We start from the raw sequence: 21,926 nt of genomic DNA, 5'->3' as shown, positions 1-21,926 counted from the left end.
TGCACCAACCTAATACATAGCGACAGTTACTAAATTGAATGTAATGAAGATATATTCAGAACTAATTATTCATCGGTATGAGAAGCATAATACGATGTCGAGAGATTTAAATGAGCTGTATCGATTAGTGAGTAAATAATTACCAAATTCTACTTGAAAATATATTAAATTGTAACATTATACACTCCTTCATAATTCATAGCAGGGGAATGCAGTTCATTTTCTTCGATAGAAACAACAACTTTTAATGCGACCCGATGAGGTAGAAATAGAAACAAACTACTGTTACTCGAATCCCCATTTCGGGGCGGATTTTCGCAGCAGCTGCTCCGAAAATCCAAGGAAAAAATAAATATATTCCTTGTAGCGGGTAACGACTGTGTCTTGTAATTAAGAAGATTGCTATTATTTTAATTTCAGTTGGTTCTCGAGGGCGCACGTTCCGCTGTTCTACCGCGATTATTAAATTTCGCTACGAAACAGAGAACTAAATTTTTGGGCATTGCAGACAGAAATGTTGGTGGAATGAATATATTAGTTCTGTGTTGGTATTTGAAATTTTAATCCCGACAATTTTCAGCGAGCTTCGTTACAGCAGCAGGATCAACGAAACGTGTTTTAGTTAAATTTCGGTTAGCCTTTTGGATCGTCTGCCTGGCAATTAGCTTCTATTAATTAGCGACAAATTTTATTTCTATTATCCACCACAAGTTTATCTGATAACACACGTTGGGCGAAATGCTTACTGCACACAAATTAACATTTCATCAATATTTAACCTAGAGAATAAGCACATCAAAATTATACACTGTACAAAATTGATATTTTGCATTAATTTAGGTTACAGACAATTTAAGTAGCGTAATGTACTCTGTAAAATAAAGTTTACAGATAACTGGCTCTATATTGCCATATTGCTAATCGTTTCATTTTTAGATTATGTATCGAATATTTGGTATCGAAGGAAGAAATTTTTAATTTTTGGGATACAAATGGAGATTTTAAAAGTGTGGTATTCTATAATTTTATTATTAAAAAATTTTATATGAAATATGTAACAAATAATACTCAGTAAATTATCGTGTTTCCAAATAAATATAGTCTAAAGAATATAATGTGACTTAACCGAATATTTCTCATTTGTGGCTACTTCCTTTTTCGTATTCTTATTAGCTATTTACACCATAAACAAATCATTGTATTTTAAATAATACATCATTTTAAGTCCAATAAATCTAAAAGTGGTCGTTCTGTACACTTTTTGCCGTCAATAAATTCTTGTAAAATGTCTTAACATTAATATCAACAAGTGATCTTGACCTACATAATAAATTCGTTTGCGTTATAATTATTTTAACTTATCTCTGCGATGTTAACTGAAATATTAATCTTTTCTAAAATCTATTTAAAGAATGGTAATTTTACTTTTCATAAATTGGAGCTAATATTTAGTATAGTTTGCCTTGTCGTTTTACTTTATGTTAGCAATCTCCACATTGTAAAAATCATATCCTAAATACTATTTCAATAATATTTAAATTCGTTATGGACAATGTCAAAAGGAGCATAAGTTTAGCCAAACGATATTCACCTATGATACTGATTGGTACACGGATAGAGGTGATCGACGAAGCAGTGTAAAATCCAAATTCTAATTTCCAGGCGTAGCTGCTCGATCGACGATGCTGTACTTGCTTTCAGACATGAACGCTACACGAACAGTTCATCGAAAACTAATCCTCTTACGCGACGGCATTGCCGTTGTAGTGGTGACATGGTCTGCGCGTACGTATCGTAAAAAATCGTCGAAATAAAAGTTCATACGGAGCATTGATAGTTTGTTCATATCAATATCCTTTTTCATACTTCTACGAAGCGCTTGGACCAGGCTGTTATAGTTTATTTTCATTGCAATTTTGTTTTTTTTTTCATAAATCTGACGCAGGCATTGCTCATTTTTATGTGTTAATACTTTACCAGAGATTTCATAAATTATTACAAAATTAACGAGAAACATTCGAGAAATTATTAACTCCTTACCAGATAAAATTTGAGAGTACTTTGAGTCTCCTTTGGATAAGATTTGAAAGATTTTCAATTTCTGAACAATCTCGAATCACAGAATTAAAATTATAGTATGCAGTCTGAAACGAGTAAATTAAATTGGAAGTAGAGTATTACGCGATAGATTCCAGAAGCTCACGTGTCACCTGTGATAAGTCGCAATAGTATTTGCACACCCTTTTAATTAGAACTATATTGAATTAAAAACCATTTCAGCTAGTGCAATAAAATGATTAGCAAAGCTGGAGGAATTAATTTTCGTAATGTATTTGAGAAAGTTGACAAACAACTGTCTGACTGGATTCCAGCGTCGCCATTTGCATAGACGTCAAAAAGCATTCGTTCTCAAAGGACCCATAAAACTTTTATAAATCCAATTTCTCTTTTAGTAAGCAGTAAATATTGAAATCGATGTTCCTCCTGATTTTCATAAAATCCTATAAATCTGCGAGAGTGAGTCTGCGAGCATAGTAGTGTTATACGATACTAGCTACCCCGCTCGTCGTGGCACCGTTATTCTTCAAACCCCTGGAAGAACTGCCAACGTCATTAATATTTTACCGTGGATATTGCCATAGTTAATAACCCTGACGCAACGAGCTCACTCTTTCTCCTAATAAATCAACATCGTTAATACCACCACCGACGCGTCGTCGCCGTTGTCGTACGTTCTCGAATTATTAGAACAAGTATAATAACCCTCCCACGGCGAATAACGCCGATAAAGTAGGTGATTGGACGTTATCGCTTTGTTTTATAGCGACCGTATGCATTTTTCCTGCGAAATACCGATTACGTACGAATCCGATTCGAACGTTCGCCAAAAAAGCGGCCTCTGTTTCGTCGGGAATTTTTGAGCTTTGTTAATTAAACCGAGGTTTATCTGGCACAAAGGTCCGTTTTATCAAAGGCGAAGCACAGAAGTAATTAATATTTTGATTCCATCGTGTTTCGTACACGTTCGCATGATGCATACGCACGGAATCCGCGACGTAATTATCGCTAACGACAATTAATGGAACATTTCTCTAACAATTTTTCACGCTTTCGTCTAATTGGAATAAAATTTAATTAGACCGTCCGCGTTCCCAGAATTTCGTGATTCTTACCTCGTTCCAGGCGCTCCGATAATGCTGCGTGCAGCTATTGTTCGATAACGATTGGTTAATTGCCTGTATTCATATTGTGTTCTCAGTCGAACGAGCCCACAGTTTACCAGCCATTGTACATGTCCCGCATAAATCGAGGACAACTCTGTTGTTTCAAACCGGAGTTTATCGCGTTCGAGTAGAAAGTTTAACTGACCGAACAAGTTTTTTTTACCATATTGAGGAGAAAGTTTAAGAACTCATTTAAAATGTAATTTTATTTAACAATGTAATCACCGAGCATTTTCCATCGCGGCAGCTGCGAGCATTTTATACGTTCCCGAAGTTAGTGCATCAATCTGCGTTTTAATTGTGAGAAATAAAACAGTTGTTGTGATTTAAAATCAACGTCGTTTTTCCAACTGAATTTTTATCATACAGGAAAAATATTAGTTAAAGTAGATCTTTTGTATAGATTCTTCATGTTTCTAGAGCATGCAAGATGTTTTATCTAAAATTCCGTGTTTTTGTATTGAAGAAAACAGTTATTATACCTACTAATTGTACGTACGTAAAAACGATTATCGACCGTATTGTTCGTACTCCGAATATTCATTTTCATTTTGTTTTAAATTTCATTTCTGAATTAAAATGATCGAGGTGTATTGTGATAAACAAACTGCCAAAACGGTATCAATATATTGTTCATTGTTGAACAAAATTGAATCAAAGAATTAACGACATTTTAGAAAAATGTTAGTAAAACAACAGTTCTCTTATTATTTTATCAAATATAAAATAATTCATTAACGATTCTAACTTCTACAGACATATGGAGTCGCAAGAAATAATATTAAACGCCTACTCCATGTTCGCCTTTTCGACTTTTGCATCTCTAAGTCACCCTTCTTAATTATGCGCCGCAGAGTGCACGCTTACGAGTAGTTTTCGATTTTCAAAAAAAAAGTCGATCGGGATGCTGAAACCGGCAATAGCGAATCTAAATTGGCATCGTCTAGGTTTCAGAAATCACCGTGTATCCGCACTCGAACCTCGGATCGCAACCCCGCAGTTGATTTCGCGTAATTGAATTGCATCGTTTGTACGGTCGGTGGGCATTAATTAACGCGTCTCGATCGAATGACTTAATTAGGGGTTGCCAGTTCTTTTCATTTGACCGAATCGCGAGATCCTTTCTCCCTTATTCCTTTTCCACGCATTTGCACCCCCCGGCCACCTCAAATATTTCCAGACCACCATGTCGGCCACCCCTCCGCCCTCGATTTCCCTTTTTTCCCCTCTCGGCTCCGTCTTAGCTGGAGCACTTCTGCGAGAGCTTTCAGCGCGCGCGACCTGTAACCAGAGCAACCCTCGGTATTTCGTATAATTAATGAAATCGATCGCCGTTCGAGGAAGGCGAACTTCATTATATAACCTCCACTACTTAATTACGAGCCTCTCCCTTTCTCCGTCGGTCGCGCCGTACCGTCCTTCTCGCCCATTCCGCTTATATGCGCCAGCATTATCGTGCAAAATCGTTTATTTACCTATCCACTAATAGAAAAGAGTCTCCCTTGCACCCTGTCGCCCTGTTAATTGCCCGTTCGTAACGTTCAGATTTTATTCACGACTTTCTCCCCCGTTGGCGCGACGCGTTCACCCTCTGCCGAATTCGATAACGGCGGGGCCGCGATTATTCTTTAAGTTCATTTTATGCTCTTTGTCGCGAAGCTTTTCTTTCAATGAGAACATTGCTTGTAGATTAATGATTAAAGTTCGAATAGTTGTTAGTGCTCTCGCGTATTTTTTATTTCTGATTTTTCGATATGGTAGCAGAGGTTTTTAATGAACCTAATATATGGTGGGGAACGAAATTGAGTCAATACTTTTAAAATGGTACAACTTTTTTGAACTGATTTAAATGAGTTGAATTTTCTGTACATATCAGAGACTAGTTTATTTTTTTATCTGAGCCTATGATGAGAACTTAGAATAATGCATTTGGTACTTCTTTGTATTATACTTGGTAAAATTTCATCGAAATATGTTGATCTCGAAATAAGCTGTAAACAATTAAAGATCGCGAAAATCACAGTTTTTTTACGAATTTCAACAAAAAACTGGTAATTTTTACACGTTTCGGTGCCTGTAACTCGACCATAAGTTAACCAATTTCAATGAAATGTTCAACAGGCATGTAAGTCATTGAGAATCATCAAATGCATTTTTAAAATTTTCATTATAAGCTCAGATGAAGAAGTGAAAAGAAAAAAGTTTCATTACATCTTTTTTATTGCAAGTAATAATGAAATTAACTAGTCCCTACAACATTTACAGAATGGTTCAAGTCATTTGGACCAGTTTTAAAAAAATTATAACATTTTAAAAGTGTTCATTTAATTGTCTCCCTACTGTGATTGTAAACTATAACAATAAATTATAAACGCACAATATCCAAGACAATATAAAATATATACTTTGTGACGATTATTTTTCATCTGTTTTCTTTTAAAAACGGAAACGTGTTCCGCCCACCTTTGATAAATTGTCCTAACGTTTCTGATCGTGCAGAAAAAGAAGCATAAAGTTAATAACATTATCCTTAAATGAGTAAAAAACTAATAAATGGAATTACATTTAGATGTCTGCAAAGTATGTAGAACATTTTAAGCATGCTTAAAAAGTATAAGACTCGTGATGTAGTAAATATTTTCAAATATTCTAAGAAGTAGAAAACTAGCCAATAAGATATTTTGTTTAAGGACGGCAATGTTAATAACTTGAATAAAAACTATCGGACTAATTAAAAGATTTATAACTTTAAAGAATTGTGTAATTGCTTCTTCGATCTTCTTGTATGCGACGATTTTTAATGAAATCTAGCGTGCACGACTATTTTACAATATAAATCAGTTAATGATAAATAATATTTGATGCAATTTTTATATGTATTTGAATAAATAAATATATTTCATTATTCCTCACAAAAGTATTTAGATTTATGGCAAATTAAAATATTAACGAAGACTATTAGTAGGCTGTAAAGTTTTACGCAAATCCTCAGGAATTTTTAAATTAACTAACGTTTTCTACAATATTTTTATAAAGCTATTCTCTCATAGCTAACACTTGCTGTTTTTTAATCATTTCTCTCAAGGACCGAGATAATTTTGCTTCTTTTTATATCATCACTTATTTCCTTTCGCAGACTGTGATAGCAAAGAAAACAAATGTTAGTTAGATTTCCTATGTTATGCATAAAATCTTTATGTGTTATATCTTATTTATTAAATCTCGGTTTAATGATACAGTACAAGAAATTGCGGCGATAATGTGCAATTAAAAATCATCAAGAACTTTCATTTTAGAGTGAGCTTGAACAAATAAATTAAAACATTGAATTAGAATCCATAAATAATTATTGAATATTTAAGAAGATTAATTATTTCTAACGAAATTTTTATTACTTGTTAAGTAAATATATAAATTCTTATTAATAACTCTCACATTCCATAATTCACCGTAAGAATGTCATCAGAATAGCGGTAATTACAAGAATATAAATTTATAATAAATTTAACCATTACCAAAGACGGTTAAAAGACAGTAATGACTCATAAAACTTCTAGCAAAGATTTAAACTGGATCATTAGGACCCCGTCTGGTAGTTCCAGTGTTAAAGTCAATTTCTCCCGACACTTCGCAAAGAGGATTCCGTTTAATAAAGCATTAACGAAGACTGTTAGGAAACGGTGTTAGGTTGCACTCGCAATCTGCAGCGGCCGGGGCATCGCGAAAACTTGAACCGTGACGCAACAGGGCCGCCCGCGACTCGCCGAGAATTCGTCAAACTCGAGAAGCGGATCTTCGTCGCATAAAGGGGGTCGCATTTGAATGCAGCCGTCTATTCGTGTGTCTGGGCTGGATGCATCAGCGACCGGTGACCCTCCTGTGTCCCCCCTTCCCCTCACCCTGCCCCTCCCACTCCCCACCTGTGCTGTGCTCCTCGCTTTTAGTAGCCACGTAAATGGCAGTAAACTTCGTTGCTAGTTCCTCATGGAGTTTCGGCGAGGGAATGAACGGGGGTTGGGGATCCTGTACGGACCCAACTTGTAGCGGAACGGTAACTGAAACGGCTAACATCCTTCCTCAAACGTTTCCTCTGTCGAACGACAAACCCGGCCGGTCTTTGGCCATTTTTATCGAGCATGTACACTCGATGCTTTCGATTCCTCTCACGTTTTTTAGGCGAATTGGAAGCTCTCGAATAATTTTAAGAAGGCAAGAGCATCTGTTATAGATGCATTTTAGGGGGTTATGTCAAGGTTATGCCTTTTTAGGGTCTTAGAATATTATCATTGATTTTAGTGCAATTTCACCGTTATTAATCTCTAATCGGGCACCCTTTTGTACATTCCGTTTCAGATACGTATTGTTGTCGGCAAAATATTTTAGTAACCGGTTAGATCGTCGTTATTTGATAGATTTTCTATCGATGTCTGTTTCGAATCTGCAATTTCATCAGAGAGGTAATAAAACTACAAAATATAGTTTTCATGGTAAAAAAGGAATGGTATGAGAATAGATAGGATTCGAAAATCTACAGATAACTGATGAAAATATTTCTTTCCGCGATAATAAATATAAAATAAATAATGTAAAAGTTGTATAAAACAGTGACGTAATAGAGAAAGTCATCATGGAGATATCCGGGTTATTGTACAATATTTATACTACTGTTCGAGGTGTTAATGTTTCTAGATAATGTAATGAACTTTGCAATATTTATTTAACATGAACAATAAACGATATAAATAAAATAGTAGTGGGCATGCATGTACCGATTACGAGACACCGTTATCGTACAATGTCCCTATTGTGGAACACTTGAACAAGTTTTGTTCAACCTTGCAGTACTCTACGTCCCTCATCATTCTCTGATTGTTTTAACAGTAAACTCACGAAGCACTAAAAATGTTTTACTAGGACTGCTTTAGAAAACTAACAAGTATGAATATATTTAGATCTTTCGCCATTTTTATGATAATCTGTGCATATAAATACGTAATTTATGTATATGTAATAAATAAGGTACGTGTCAAAAATAATACTTGACACTGTCGCTTTTTGAATTACTGCAACGAAACGTGCAGAATATAATTTATCAGATTGTCGACGTGATCTTTATTAATATTTTCGACTGCCAACTGTGAATTTGTTGAACAGTTGATCTTATTGGAACTTTCGCGTTGAATAAACTCCATAAATATCTACAGAATTTAAGTCGTCCTTTTTTGCAAAATATTTACAATTGACACAGACGTATAAAATATATGTTTTCAATACGTAAAAAAATGTAAAAAGGTAATAATAAATGGTCGACAATCTGAGATTAAAACAAAGGTTATAAACACAATATCGTTTATTTGTAGTCAACAAACGAAATACAACGAAACAAAACAGTCAAAAGTTTCATTGTTTTAGAAATGAATTAAATTGGTATATTAAAATTAATTAGTAATTATTATTAATTTAATAAATCAAATAATTTAATAAATTCTCTATCTGCAGTTATGCCTGTATATTTTCCAACACTGTGTATATTACAATTAGACTGCGAATTTTTATATATATTTATACCATGTACAAAATTTGTTAAATCCAAGGAAGTATCTATAAAATAAATAATTAATCGCATTCTTAGTTTACTTTTGTTGCAATGAATCTTCTAATCAGTGAAAAGTAATTTTCTTACAATCTAATATTTAAAGAATAAGACAAACATATAGAATCATATAGAGATCATTGTTATAAACAGATCGTAGATTTTTATAAGAAATTGAAACTTTCTACATCAATTGCAAGTGATAGAAAACAGCTAGCTACATAACTCTCTTTTTAATCATTATAACAAGTGGCAAATTAATATTCTCTTATTATTTTACTTTGTTCACTTTGACATTGCACCTACCTAATTTCATCACAAATGCACAAAATCCGTGGTCTAATAAGAGGATATATAGGATTCTTCCAAAATATGTATTAAGCAACAAATTTTTCAGTACAAAAGTTGCATGGTTTAAAAGGACATAGTATGTAGTGCTTTCATATTTCTATAAGTAGAGCTGTTTTGTAGATTTGAAGGTCAACGTCTTTTTAATAGGAAAATATATTATTTGTGTTAATGACGGACGATGCGCGTCTTTATCAGTCCTATGTTTCTGATGCGCGCGATCCTAGTCACGCTGTCTTTTGTCTTTCTTCCACGCAGCGTTCACTTCGCATTCGGCGTGCACACAAGACAGTTTGGAATATGAATTTATAATACGTTTGTTAACTATTAAATTATATTTATACATTACGTGTGTTCGTATATTCCATTACGACCAAGCTCCTGCTATCAATTTGTTAAAAAATATGAAAATATCGAATTCCAAGTAAAAAAGTTTCGATTTCTATTAGCCCTAAACCTAATAGCTTTATTTCTTTATTTCAAACCTAGTCATTTTATTCTTTGTCGCCTAATCTTCTTCTATCATATTTTATTTAATTGTTTTCAATGTTTTATGATTATTATTGTCATTTACCTTCTGTAAGCGATCTCTGAGATGGTCGCCGGCCAGGCGGCGCACTATTTATGTTTCCGAGATAAGGAGGCTCTGTTTGGGTGATGAGATGGTTCATCGAGGGGAGGAGGCCCTTTTCCCGAAGAGAAAGACCAGTCGAATAAAGATCTTCGAGAAAGAAGCAGCCCACCTAATTCCTCACCTTGTGTCATCTACACTTCCATTATTTTAAATTTCCTTCTTTTCCTCTCTAATGTAGTAAGGATATGCTAACAATAATTTATTATTATAGTGCGTAGCATTTTATTAATGTATTATTGTATGTTACTTATTATATTTATATTACTTATTTATTCTATTTAAATTCTTATGTTTTTTAACGAACGCGCAAAACGATTTATTTGTATCTATTTCTGAGTATCGGTTATGAACCCGGGAGAACACATTCTGAAAATAAACAAATCAGTATCAAGTTGCAGATTCAACCGTATCATTGATTTTTGCAGGTGAGCGATATATGAAGAAAATTGAAAAAAATAAAGGCAAATTACTCGATACCTATTAGAGATTTATGGCTAACAAAAATCAATACTTTTTTTACACAGCATTCAGTAGTTTGTTTTTCATTTGTTTCTGATGGACAACACTGCCTCAGTACACCGCCACTGTACAATACCTCATTCTTTCAGTGGAAGTATATTTTACACGATTTGTCTGTTAAACAAATATGCCTGTGTGTGCTATTTATATCGCACAAGGCCTGCAGATCAAGTTAAACGTATACCCCAAATGGTACACCACCTATAGAAGAATAAATGCACTACATAGTATGCCCCCGTTAATCCTTTGCGGTCGAGTCGCGACTCTAAGGCGTCGCTAAAGATTATGATGCCATGTAACAAAATAATTTTTATAAAATTTACTTATATTCAAGAAATTGTTAAGAGCTGCTAACTGTTGCATGAGTCAAAAAATTCAATTCTATAATGTATGAAATGCAGCAGATTATATAAAATAGAAACACTATAAGTCTGAACAAACATTTGGATTTCCAGTTAAAATGGCTCTTAAATGGCTACAAAGGATTAAACCATGCAACTTTTGTGTTGAAAAATCTGTTGGCCAATGAATATGTTGAAAGCGGCAGAAGATGGACAAATTGCGTAGACCACCTTGTACATATATTAATCACGGCGGGGTTTTGATAGTTCCAGGGTTACTTAACTTTCTTCCTGGATACGCCTCGCGTATTTCATCGAGAAACAGGGAACGCTGTCTAAACACTTTTGTTTTCCCGCGGATTCGGGTACGAGAGGCTCCGACGCATTTAAATGGGTCACGCTCGTCGAATCCGTCCGCGTCTACCGTTCCTGTTTACTTTCAATCGAGATTACGTAACGTATCCTGTCGCGTGTTGATTTATTTAATTTAATTCCCCCCGATCCCCGTATCATGAGCTACGTGATCCTTTATACGGTGGTTACACACCGCTGTTGATACTGCGTACGAGCGTTAAATCGAGAAAACCGACAGTGTCAGTAACATTAATAAACATTTACCGACGCTGGTAATTGGCTTGTGGTTTTTAGGATCCGAGGGAAATCATTTTCGCAACGTCCGACTGATATTTCTGTCTTCATGCGTTGTCGAAACAGGATGCGGGCTGGATTAAAGGTGCGCTGTGTCTCCGCGGAGCCAATTAAGCCGTGTTGGAAAACAAGGGCGAGTCACTCTAACATAAAATATTATATCTCGTGCTCATGTTGTTGGATTTATGACGACGCAAATCAAATAACAACTAGCTATAAATATTTAACTCCTTGCGCTATGACTCGTTTCACGCTGCATCGATTAGCACTTATTTGTCCTTAATATTTTTCTCAATAGGACCAGATCATTTTTGTTTCTTGTATTATCTTTATTCACTTCCGCTTCTAGACTTTAATAACAAAAGAATTCAACTTTATTTCGATTTAGAAGAAACGAATAATATTCATACTTATTAAATCTTGCGTGGCATTTTTATCACGAGTTTGACTCGTTATTGTAGTGCAAGAGGTTAATCAATGAGATCACACAACTCAGCTTGCGTTGCAGTTACCAATTAACACTTCTTCCGTATTCAATTGTCTACTTTGCCTCGCATCTCAAGGTATACTCTCCCAAAATGTTCTTTTACACTCATTAATTAACATTTCACCCTTGCTCACAATTCGTAACAACACGGTTTTACACATACAGCAAAACTTGTTTTATAGATATTTATGTTGGTAGTACCTCATAATACTTTCTAAAATAATCTCACACGATAATTTTTCACTTATTTCCATCGTTTTCAGAAAATATTACTGTTTGTTAAAATATTATATTCGTATCAGTGAGAATGGACAAAGTAGTTACTTTTGGGAAACGAAAAATAAAATAAGAAAAATTTATTTATTTGAGTAGAAACAAAATTTGTAGTTACAATATATAATTAGGACTATTTTGTTATTCCTATAGATTGGCGAAATGGTCTCCCTAAGCAAGTTGGATGTGACCATAAATTGATAGTGGTACGATTTAAGAAAAGTGCTTATACTATAGGTATAGTCATAACTTTTTATATTTGTAATAACTTTCCCTGATAATTAAGATGAACACCGTAAAGCGACAAAAATTGTTTGGTCATTGAATAATAAATAATTTATTTCGGAGACCACTTTGATTAACTCCGTACTCTAATGTAAATCGTTTTTAAATGCAACTCAATTGTACTGAAGCTTAATAATAAATCTTAATAAATAAATCTTAATTTCGTATATTTTAACTTCTACTTTGAAGTCAAATTAATTATTATTAAGAATAAAGTTTACTTTGGTGTATTTTAACTTCTACTATGTACTCTACCAGTCTTATAGGAATACTTTCTTTCCAAATTTTCTACATTTCCAGATCGTATTTTGGTTTGAATTATTACAAACAATTATTTACATTTGTCAGTGATTAAAAAAAATAAAATTATATCCTCGTAATCGAGATAAGTGAAACTAATAATAATGTAGATGTGCAAAATAGTGAATCAATACGTTCTTCAATACGATGAATCTACAAATAATAATATCTTATAACAGAATCATTAATATTCATTTTTATGAAGAATCTGTATTCTGTTTATATTCTATTCTAATCTATATTCTAATAAAAATATCTTATGATTATCTTTTTCCGTGTTAAGAAAATAATAAATTTAAACACTGAATTTAAATTTATTACTTTTTTCACTTGCCAAATCGATTAACCGTTCCAGTAACATAAAAATAGTAACATTATTAACGATTACTTTTTGGCTGTTTTTTTCTTATAAATTTTATATACCGTTAGATGAAAGTTACATTTGTATTTATACATTCTACAATATTTATTTCGATTTAAATTATAAAGAGAATTTTAAAAAACAATTACATTATTTCATTGCATTTCTCTACTTTTTGTCTCATGAAAATTTTGAGAAAACATGAACTTAAGTTTATTTTTTATGCCCACAATATGAAAATCATTGTAATTAACGGAATCAAAACAAGAAATTTTACCATAGAAAAATAAAATTTACCGAAGGAAATATTTGTTGAATTCAATGCAAAAATGCATTTCAAATGGTTTCAAATCAGTGCCATTCGTACGTGTCTGAGACAGCATTAAACACCTTCAAGTATTATGCGTTATTGAATAAAAATTATTATTGAAATCCTAATCTCCTGCATTTGAGTCATCGTATTCACAATTTTAAATACTATTTTAGTCTATATAATAGCGCAATATATAAAATTAACTTCATAGAAGAGAAGAAACAAGATAAAAAAAAGTAACTGACTATTTGATAGCAAACAAAAAAGAAACGATACTAATATCAAAGGCTTTAGTGCTCTAACGCTTTCTTACACGGTGAGCTGGTAATCAAAGCTTGGGAACGTTTAATAAGCGTGTAGAATAAGCATATGTCTTGCTCAGAACCACGATTTTCGATATCGCGGTCGAAGCTCGACACGTGTACCTCCGAAATTACGCTCAGCGAAGCCTCGAATAACTTCTGATAGGAACTTGATTAAAAAACTTGCACTCTTCGGGGAAACATAGAATTTTCGTTCTTTTCCCGATGCCCCATGTGCCGGTTAACTACTGATTAATGCAACCACGCTGGGGATTTAATTAGAGCCCTGCGCTCTCAGCTCCTCCTCTTCTAAAACCCGGGGAAAACCTATGGCCTCCAGAAAATACGTTAGTAGCCACAGAATAATCCACAAATATGTATCCTTTCTCCAGATTGTTTTTTTCTCTTTTCTTTGCTGCTGAAGTGGACAACAATTTTCATTGACCATTTTATAAAAACGAAAAAGTTGCATGCTCAATTGTGGAGTATTCAAAAGAAGTTTAACAATTTTATTCTTTTGGAACGTAGAAACTACACCAAGAAAGTTTCATATAATTGTTTCAGGCGTGAAGATTATTTAAATAACATATTTGTAAGTTGAAGATTATTTGTTACGTTATTTGAGTGTCCTATTATTAATTTATAATTATTATGCAGGAGATTGAGAAATAAAAATAAAGTAAGAGTTTTCTGGAAATAAACGATCCATGAAAGTAATTCACTGCTTTAATTGATTCTATGTTATTCAAAATAAAGTGGAGGCAAATTTTCATTATAGGCTCATGTAAGAAACTGAAAAAACGGGTTTCTACACATTCTTTTTATTTCATGTAATAATAAAATTAGAAAATAAGTATTTCCCCTAATTACTAATAACAAATTCCCATAAAATTTATAGGAAAATTCAAGTCATTTGGATCAGTTTTAGAACAGGTTTTAAAAGTGTTGAACCACCTTTGTTCCTCACCATGTATTCGCTGACGAATGATAAAATTCATTGTTCTCGAAATGGGAGACCAAAAAATATTATTTGTTTTCATCGATTTATTTTTCCGCGTAAAATCGACACTCGTTTGCTTATACCGTGTGATTTCGATGGCACTGTGTAGAAATTCTACCTTCTGCTCGCTGTATATCGAATAGCACAGAATCCAGAGTAACTGAACTGCTTGGAAGAGAGAATTTCGTTGTTTTTCTTTTAATAGAGGCAATTGGAATTTAGTTTCGGGGCACGTGTTGCGAGAATATAGAAATTGGCAAAATGGGAGAGAACCGAATGGCTGTTATTCTATAAACCTAGGGACAGTCGCGGGGAGTCCGTGGCCAGCGTCTCGTTTCGAGAGTGAGAGAGAGAAAGAGAGAAAGAGAGAGAGACAGTGAAAATTCTGATGGGTTTCAATTTCTACTAGTACCCCGTAAAACTGACGTATCTACAATAAAACGGGAGCGAGTTACGACGATAAATGCTGCACAGGCGTAACAACTGGCGGTGCACATTTCGACAGAATTTCATAAACAAATACACCGGTATATAGAACCTGCCCGATAAATCGGTTTACAACCGATAAAAAGGTAAACGTACGTTTAAGGTAAATTACTTCTCGGCGACCGGATGGCCTCTAAAAGAGGGAACGCCCCCAAACACGAGACCGTACGATTCAAACGGGTGAAATAATACGATTGCCGGACGAACTGCCGGACGTCGATTTTTATAGACATGTGTACACGAGCCGGAATCAAACGGACATTCGTTCATTCTATTCAGAGTTCCGCCTGGCGCGGCTAGAACGTGAACTTTATCGAAATTTTCTGTTCGATAAGTCTGTGTAGAACAACTTCTTTAAAAATCCTGGCACTGTTGCTGAGAAACCCTGGGAGCTTATGATCAACTAAGATTTTAAACAAGATAAAAGAAGGGAATGTGTTCAATTTCTTAAGTTTTGCGAAACGTTTTGTTGCGCGGTGCGTTACAGCGTCGATCGTATTTGACGACGATTGAATAACGCGCCTACCTCGCGATAAATTAATATGTTGAGGATAGATTTGAGGGTGAACTGAGATGGAACAAGGTGCCGTATTTAAACAAGGTTTAATAATAAAAAGACGAACAACTTATCACAAACTATAACACTATGTACAAAATGTCGTTTGTCGGACTAGATGAGAAGTTACCGAGTGCAAGGTGGAAAGTGATGTAGGTACGCTTCTCATCCTCCGATTACGCCTTCGTATGTAAATGGCGTGGGTGGAGTTGGTATTTCATTGGCTACTTAAATTATCTTAAAACCAATGAATATTAGAGAGATGGCCAAGAAGAGGGGACAGCAGAAATCTGGGAATTCTCCGATTTTCATTGTATTTAGCGTAGCTGTCGCTGGCCGTACCCCTGCTCATGGCCACATCTGGTATCGGTTGTCGAAGGCCCGAAAGCTTCGACGCGGTATTATGAAGAATCTACCTGGGGGTCGTCATAACTTAATTACATGGGTCGCTCGCGACGCAACACGTTTGTTATGGCTAGACTGCGGACTTTTACGCAAGATATAAATTGTTTAAATTAATTGGAATGAATCGTGTGTTCGATGAAAATACAGTGACGAGTGAAACTGTTTATACAACTATGAAAACGATGTAACTTTTTAAAAACTGCTCTAAATGACTTCAATTTGTTGTAAATCCTAGTATTTTACGAATTTCAATAAAAAAAATCGTGATTTCTACTCATTTCAGTGCCATTTGGCTATGTGTCAATTGATTTTAATGAAATTTTCAGCGTGTATGTAAGTTATCGTAAGTGTCTAATGCATTTCTTAAATTTTCATTACAGGCTTAGATAAAAAAAAGTCAAACGCGAGAGTTTTTTACATTTTTTATATTCCAATTAATGGCAAAATTTAAATAAAAGTATTTCAGCCATTGTACAGTGAACTAGTCCCTCTTACATTGATGATAAAATTCAAGTCATTTTGATCAGTTTCAAAAAAATTTATACCGTTTTGAAAAGTGTGTGAACACTTTTGCTCGTCACTTTACCTTTTCTCTTTTTATCATTTAAATAGATCGTATATGACACAAAGATATTCTTAAATAATACATTTAATGTCCTTATAGTTCCGTATTTGACTTAGTTAATTTTACCACAAATACATAAAATTCACTGTCTAATCATGTCATTTCTGACAAGACGTTGAATTATTTATTCGAAACAAGGTGTGCCAATTCAAAGTAATTTACACTATAGAATTAATTTAGACCAAATTATGATCAGAAATAAATGAAGGGACGTAGAATACTATTTTAGCGCTGTTCGATGAACAGTATCTTCTTGTCGGAACTGAAGATACGAAAATATTTAAAATCGAAATAGTCGCTGAATACTGTAAGGTAACATTGAAAACGCAACAAGGAGATAACTGCAAATTAAATAGTCTGAGACGATTCAAAAGGAAACAATCGTTTCGATCGGTACAAGGTATTGGAAATTGATCACGAGGGATTCGTGTTATGGATTACAACAAGTGTCGGTCCATACGAAGCAATACAGGTTCGTAGAGCGCGACGTAAAGTAATTAATCGAGTTATTGAAATTCGAATCGAGGGTAACGCGCCCGTGGCAACAGTTGGCCCGAATAAAATGCCGTTAATTAGCAACAGGAATGAACGTTAACTCGCTACAAGGTAGATTATCGTCCCCGTTGCAGGCACTTCCACGATTCCTGGTGCGGCCGCGCTATTGTTACGTTTCGCTTCTATTAACTGAAACTAATTTCATTGATCGGCTTTAACTGGAACAGCCGAGGATAAAACAACCGTCGAAGTTGCATTTCGAGCATTTACTTCATCAAACTCGAGAACAACCTATCTTCGAGATGTTGACTGAAACGCTAAGAGCAGGAAAATAGTCTTCTTCGATGCACAGAGCGTTCCAAACCCGACCAAAGTTCTGCGACAAGCGGCAGCCTGCAAAACGCTGACTTAGACGCAATATAACACCGGGGTTAAATTAGACGTTTCGCTTCTCAACGCGCTTAGGAGAATGCATCGTCGCCAGAAGACTAAACTTGCTAAAATGTAAGTGAAACAGGTGGCGAATGGCTTTGGTTTCCCTTCCCGATGCTAATTATTGTTCCCTTAACAGCGTTACCAAGTTGTAACTTCAACTAGAAGACAATGCGCAATAAGAATCACGATACCACTTATTCGAGAACTTACAGCTGTTACATTTTACGACGCTACGGTAGTGGGGCCAATTATTGTGCTCTGTTGACGGATTCCAAGACGGATTCCGTGCGACGTGTACCACCGATGGTACATGCTTGCATGTTTATTTAATGGGCAAAAAAATAGTTTATAACAAATCTAGAATTAAAGAATTAATTTCCATCACAAGAATGGATCGTAATGAAATTGTTTTATTATTATATACGATTATTAATCATTACAAATAATATAGCAAGTTTTAGTGAAATAACAAATGACTATAGCGAGTAAAAATAGCTCGGAATAGAACGTGTTAACCCCTCACCATGCCAATTCTCGGTAGAACTTAATTTTTAAAGTATATAACCAATGTCGCGCTCATTAAATGCAGTTCATATTAAATTTATTATGTATATAAATTGCGAAAATGTACAATAAAAACAAGTTTTTTGTATTTCGCATTTATTTTATTATCTTATCTGTCCGATAGGCAACAGATAACAGGGAAACTGTTTTCTCCAAAGGAATATCGTCCTTTGAAGAGTTAAATATAATTTTATCAATTTAATTGGAATATCGTCCTTTGGAGAGTTAAATATAATTTTAGCAAATTAATTGGCGTTTGTCAAGAAGTTAATGGTGTTTCTCTCATCGGTATAAATGTTTGTATGAAATAAATATTAAATCTTCTTTGAATATCAGAAGAAAGAAAAATACAAGTTCTCGAGCCAGAAAATTATAAAAGCAAAATACACGTGATAAAAACAAAATAAAAATGCAGTTAGACGTCATCTATCAGCAATTATAAAATAAGAAATATGAATCGAACTATTCGACAAGTTCAATATTTGTGAGAAATCAATATGATTGGAGAATCAATGCGCGATCGTATTTTGTCAATGCACGTGGTGGGTGTGATTCTGTGTGATATACTTTTTGTGGTATGTTTTCTTTAAAGGTTTATATTAAATAGTTAATTTATAGTTACGTGTGTGTTTTATTAATAACTCATATGAACGGAGCTCGCTGAAATTAAATTACAACAATATTAAAGCTGCACGCTAAAAGAATTTAATACAATACACACAGCTACAATATATTTAAGAGTTCAGAAAACTGTAATTCCAAAGAATGATAAAACTAGAATTAAAAATGAAAAAGAATTAAAGTATTACTTTAGTTATTGTATTTTGTTTAATTAAAGTAATCACAGTAGAATCCATATTTCCACGGAGAAATATGTTTAACGTTTTCAATAACTCTCATTTTAGTTTTGTTATTTATTCTCTTAACTACTGCAACTCTTAATATTTATGTAACCATGAGACTGCTGTTCTTTATGTAAAATGAAAATTTGTATGATCTCTCATATGGAACGAAAATTAGATAAGAATTATTTTAACGATGTTAATACAATGAAAGTGATATTGTAGTATTTTTAAACACTTCTTTTGTATTCACTGTTTCGCATTTTGTTTATCCATTTTTGCTACAAGTACATAAAATCCGCAGCCCAATAATTACTGTTACGCTCTCACAGACCGTTAATGTTTATATTCCGTTGTTATTGACATAAAAGTGTTAAATGAAAAATCAAAATCAATTGTTTTTACTTCGCACATCAATAACGAAGGAGCTCGATTCGATTGAACAGAAGCAAGCGTATTAAAAACGATCCTCTTTCTGCAATTTTTCTCATTGTTATAAATAAAAATTATAAATCAGAATGAATAAGTAATTAGTAGCAGTCTCATAGACCGGCAATAATTGATAATGATTGAAGAAAGAAAGTATAGTATGATTTCACAGTGAGCTACCCTTTTGACGTACCACCCGACCGAGGAAGTACGTGACTCCGTCGGTCAACTTTCGCGCGCGAATTGAAATAATTCCGAGCGGTCGCGAGATAACGTGTTATTTAACGAATTGAATCATTACGAAAAGCGAAAATATACTCACTTCGTCGACCTCCCAGCCCTGCTTCTGCCAGAAGTAACAGCTAACAAAGGCGGCCACAACCACTGCCAAGGGTCCAGCGCCGCCTAGCTCGATCGCCTCACTCCCAAACACTGCGAGCATTCCGCCGCCTAATAACATCAGCACTCTCAAGGGCACCATGAAGGGCTGTAACAGATTGAAAGATCGATTAGATCGGTCTTCGGGGAGGGGTTCGCTTCACCGTGGTTTAACCTTATTGAATTTCGGATTGACTAACGATACCCCAAAGTGCCGCCAGATAAAATCTGTTAATTACCGTATCTTGCCGCACGGCAAACCTTACGTTGTCGTCCCAACGAACACATCGTTTCCTTAGCTTAGTATCCATTGTGTTCTTTCCCAATTGAAATCGACTTTTCTTACGATATTAAAAAAGTTCCTCTAAGCCATGGAATATTAATCCGTAACGTCTCCGTTGGCTCCACGACGAAGACATTTGGGACAAACACGATTATGGTTCAAATAATGTGTTAGCTGTTCGCTTGTTTATTTGTAGTCTATAATTATTGACTTATTATCTGAACTTTCGTCGATAAAATTGTGGAGAAAGAAAAATATTAAGATTAGAATTTAGTGTTTATGTGAAAGACTTACTCGAAAGCAATTTAAATATTTTATCATCTGAAAACATTGTGAATAGTTGTAATTCTGATAATTCTAGTAATGATAGCGAAACAAACGAAGAATTTGTGTCAGTGAAAGCAAGGATTCACTAAAAGATGTATGTATATAAATACAGATGAATGGCGCGACGTTGCAATAAATTTATAGAAGCCAAAGAGAATAAATTCCAGTGTATGATCAAGAGTCGATCAATTGCTAGACAAGATCGTGAGAGAAATAATTGACTGTATATTCTAATATTTATATTTTACCAAAACATTATACCGAAGTTGCTTTCAATATAGGCAGAATGCTTCTGTTACATAAACAAAAACTTTGGCCGATACAGCACAGTAGCAGAATTCTTTTCTTCCTTAATATATTCGCAAAAGAAAGTTATAACCAAATATTTTGGATGCTGCATTTGAAAACACCTAATCCACGAGGAAATTTTAAGATTTATTTACGTTAACCCTTTATGGGCGCGTGTAACTTTCAAGTCACATGCTAATATATTGACATTTTAGTAAATAATTGTTATTTTTTCTCAAGATAACTAACAAGATAATTAATTATATAAAGTTTCTAAGATAAGCAATAAAAGTATTAACAGTTGCCAGTATCATCAATTTAAAATATCAAAGAAAATGCTTTGAAGTTGCCTGCAGATTGTTATGAAGCTGTTTTGCTTACTAAACAAAATAAGTGTACATCGATAACAACTTATTTGTTTGCATTACAATAATTATCTTATTATTATTTATAGTTTTGGGACTTTCAGGTTACAGTGGGCTATTATGATAGATTTCAGTGTATTTAGGATAGTGCTTGTGCTTTCTTTTATTTTTAGATTCGTACACCCAAAATATGCATACAAAATCACATAAAAATGAAAGGGAAATTATAATTACAGAGGAATTACTAACAGTTTGCGCTTGGCAAACTGTTTTATGGAATTTCACGCTTAAGGTTTTATGTATAGAACTGCAAACATTGGAGGCGGTTGTTACTTAAAGCTTACAAAGTGAATTAATTATTATAAAATTGTTTAAACTGGTAATTGTTTTTAATCTGCATACAAAGGTTTATACTTGTTGATTTTTGGCCCCTGAGCGGTTCAAATAAAATACCTATTTTGTATGTTCATACTTTACGTACAGCGTGTGAAAAGTAATGTTATTTTATATTTCAAATTATTGAAACTGTTTCACACGAATAAAACAACAAATAATTAGTCATAAGATGTTGAATTAAAATGAATGATGTATACGTGTTTGGTACAATGCTGTAGTGATGAAGACGCTTGCTTGTTTCTATTGACACTTTATTAACACAACACTGTATAGATATGATGTTCGCGATTTATATAAGAATTCTTTACAATTTCTCAATGTGTTCCGTTCGATTTCGGTTTGCGTTCTGTCTGCGTTTTGTATGCGTTCTGTTCGATTTGATTTTCATTCTGTATGCATTCTGTTCGAGTTTGCTTGTCGTTCT

General features: G+C 34.1%; 1 protein-coding gene across 1 annotated transcript in view; it reads right to left on the bottom strand.

Moving 5' to 3' along the window:
- Nucleotides 1-21,926, bottom strand: part of Nha1 (Na[+]/H[+] hydrogen antiporter 1) — a 266,381-nt gene that overhangs the window by 4,764 nt on the left and 239,691 nt on the right. The window contains exon 9 of the mRNA XM_078193764.1: nucleotides 19,788-19,952. Within this exon, the coding sequence (XP_078049890.1) occupies nucleotides 19,788-19,952 (165 nt within the window). The remainder of the gene's footprint in view (nucleotides 1-19,787; nucleotides 19,953-21,926) is intronic.

This window comes from Augochlora pura, chromosome 10 (genome assembly GCF_028453695.1).
Source record: "Augochlora pura isolate Apur16 chromosome 10, APUR_v2.2.1, whole genome shotgun sequence".
Taxonomy (NCBI): Eukaryota; Metazoa; Arthropoda; class Insecta; order Hymenoptera; family Halictidae; genus Augochlora; species Augochlora pura.
Note: the sequence above shows the minus strand (reverse complement) of the source record. Positions and strands in the feature narration are given on the sequence as shown.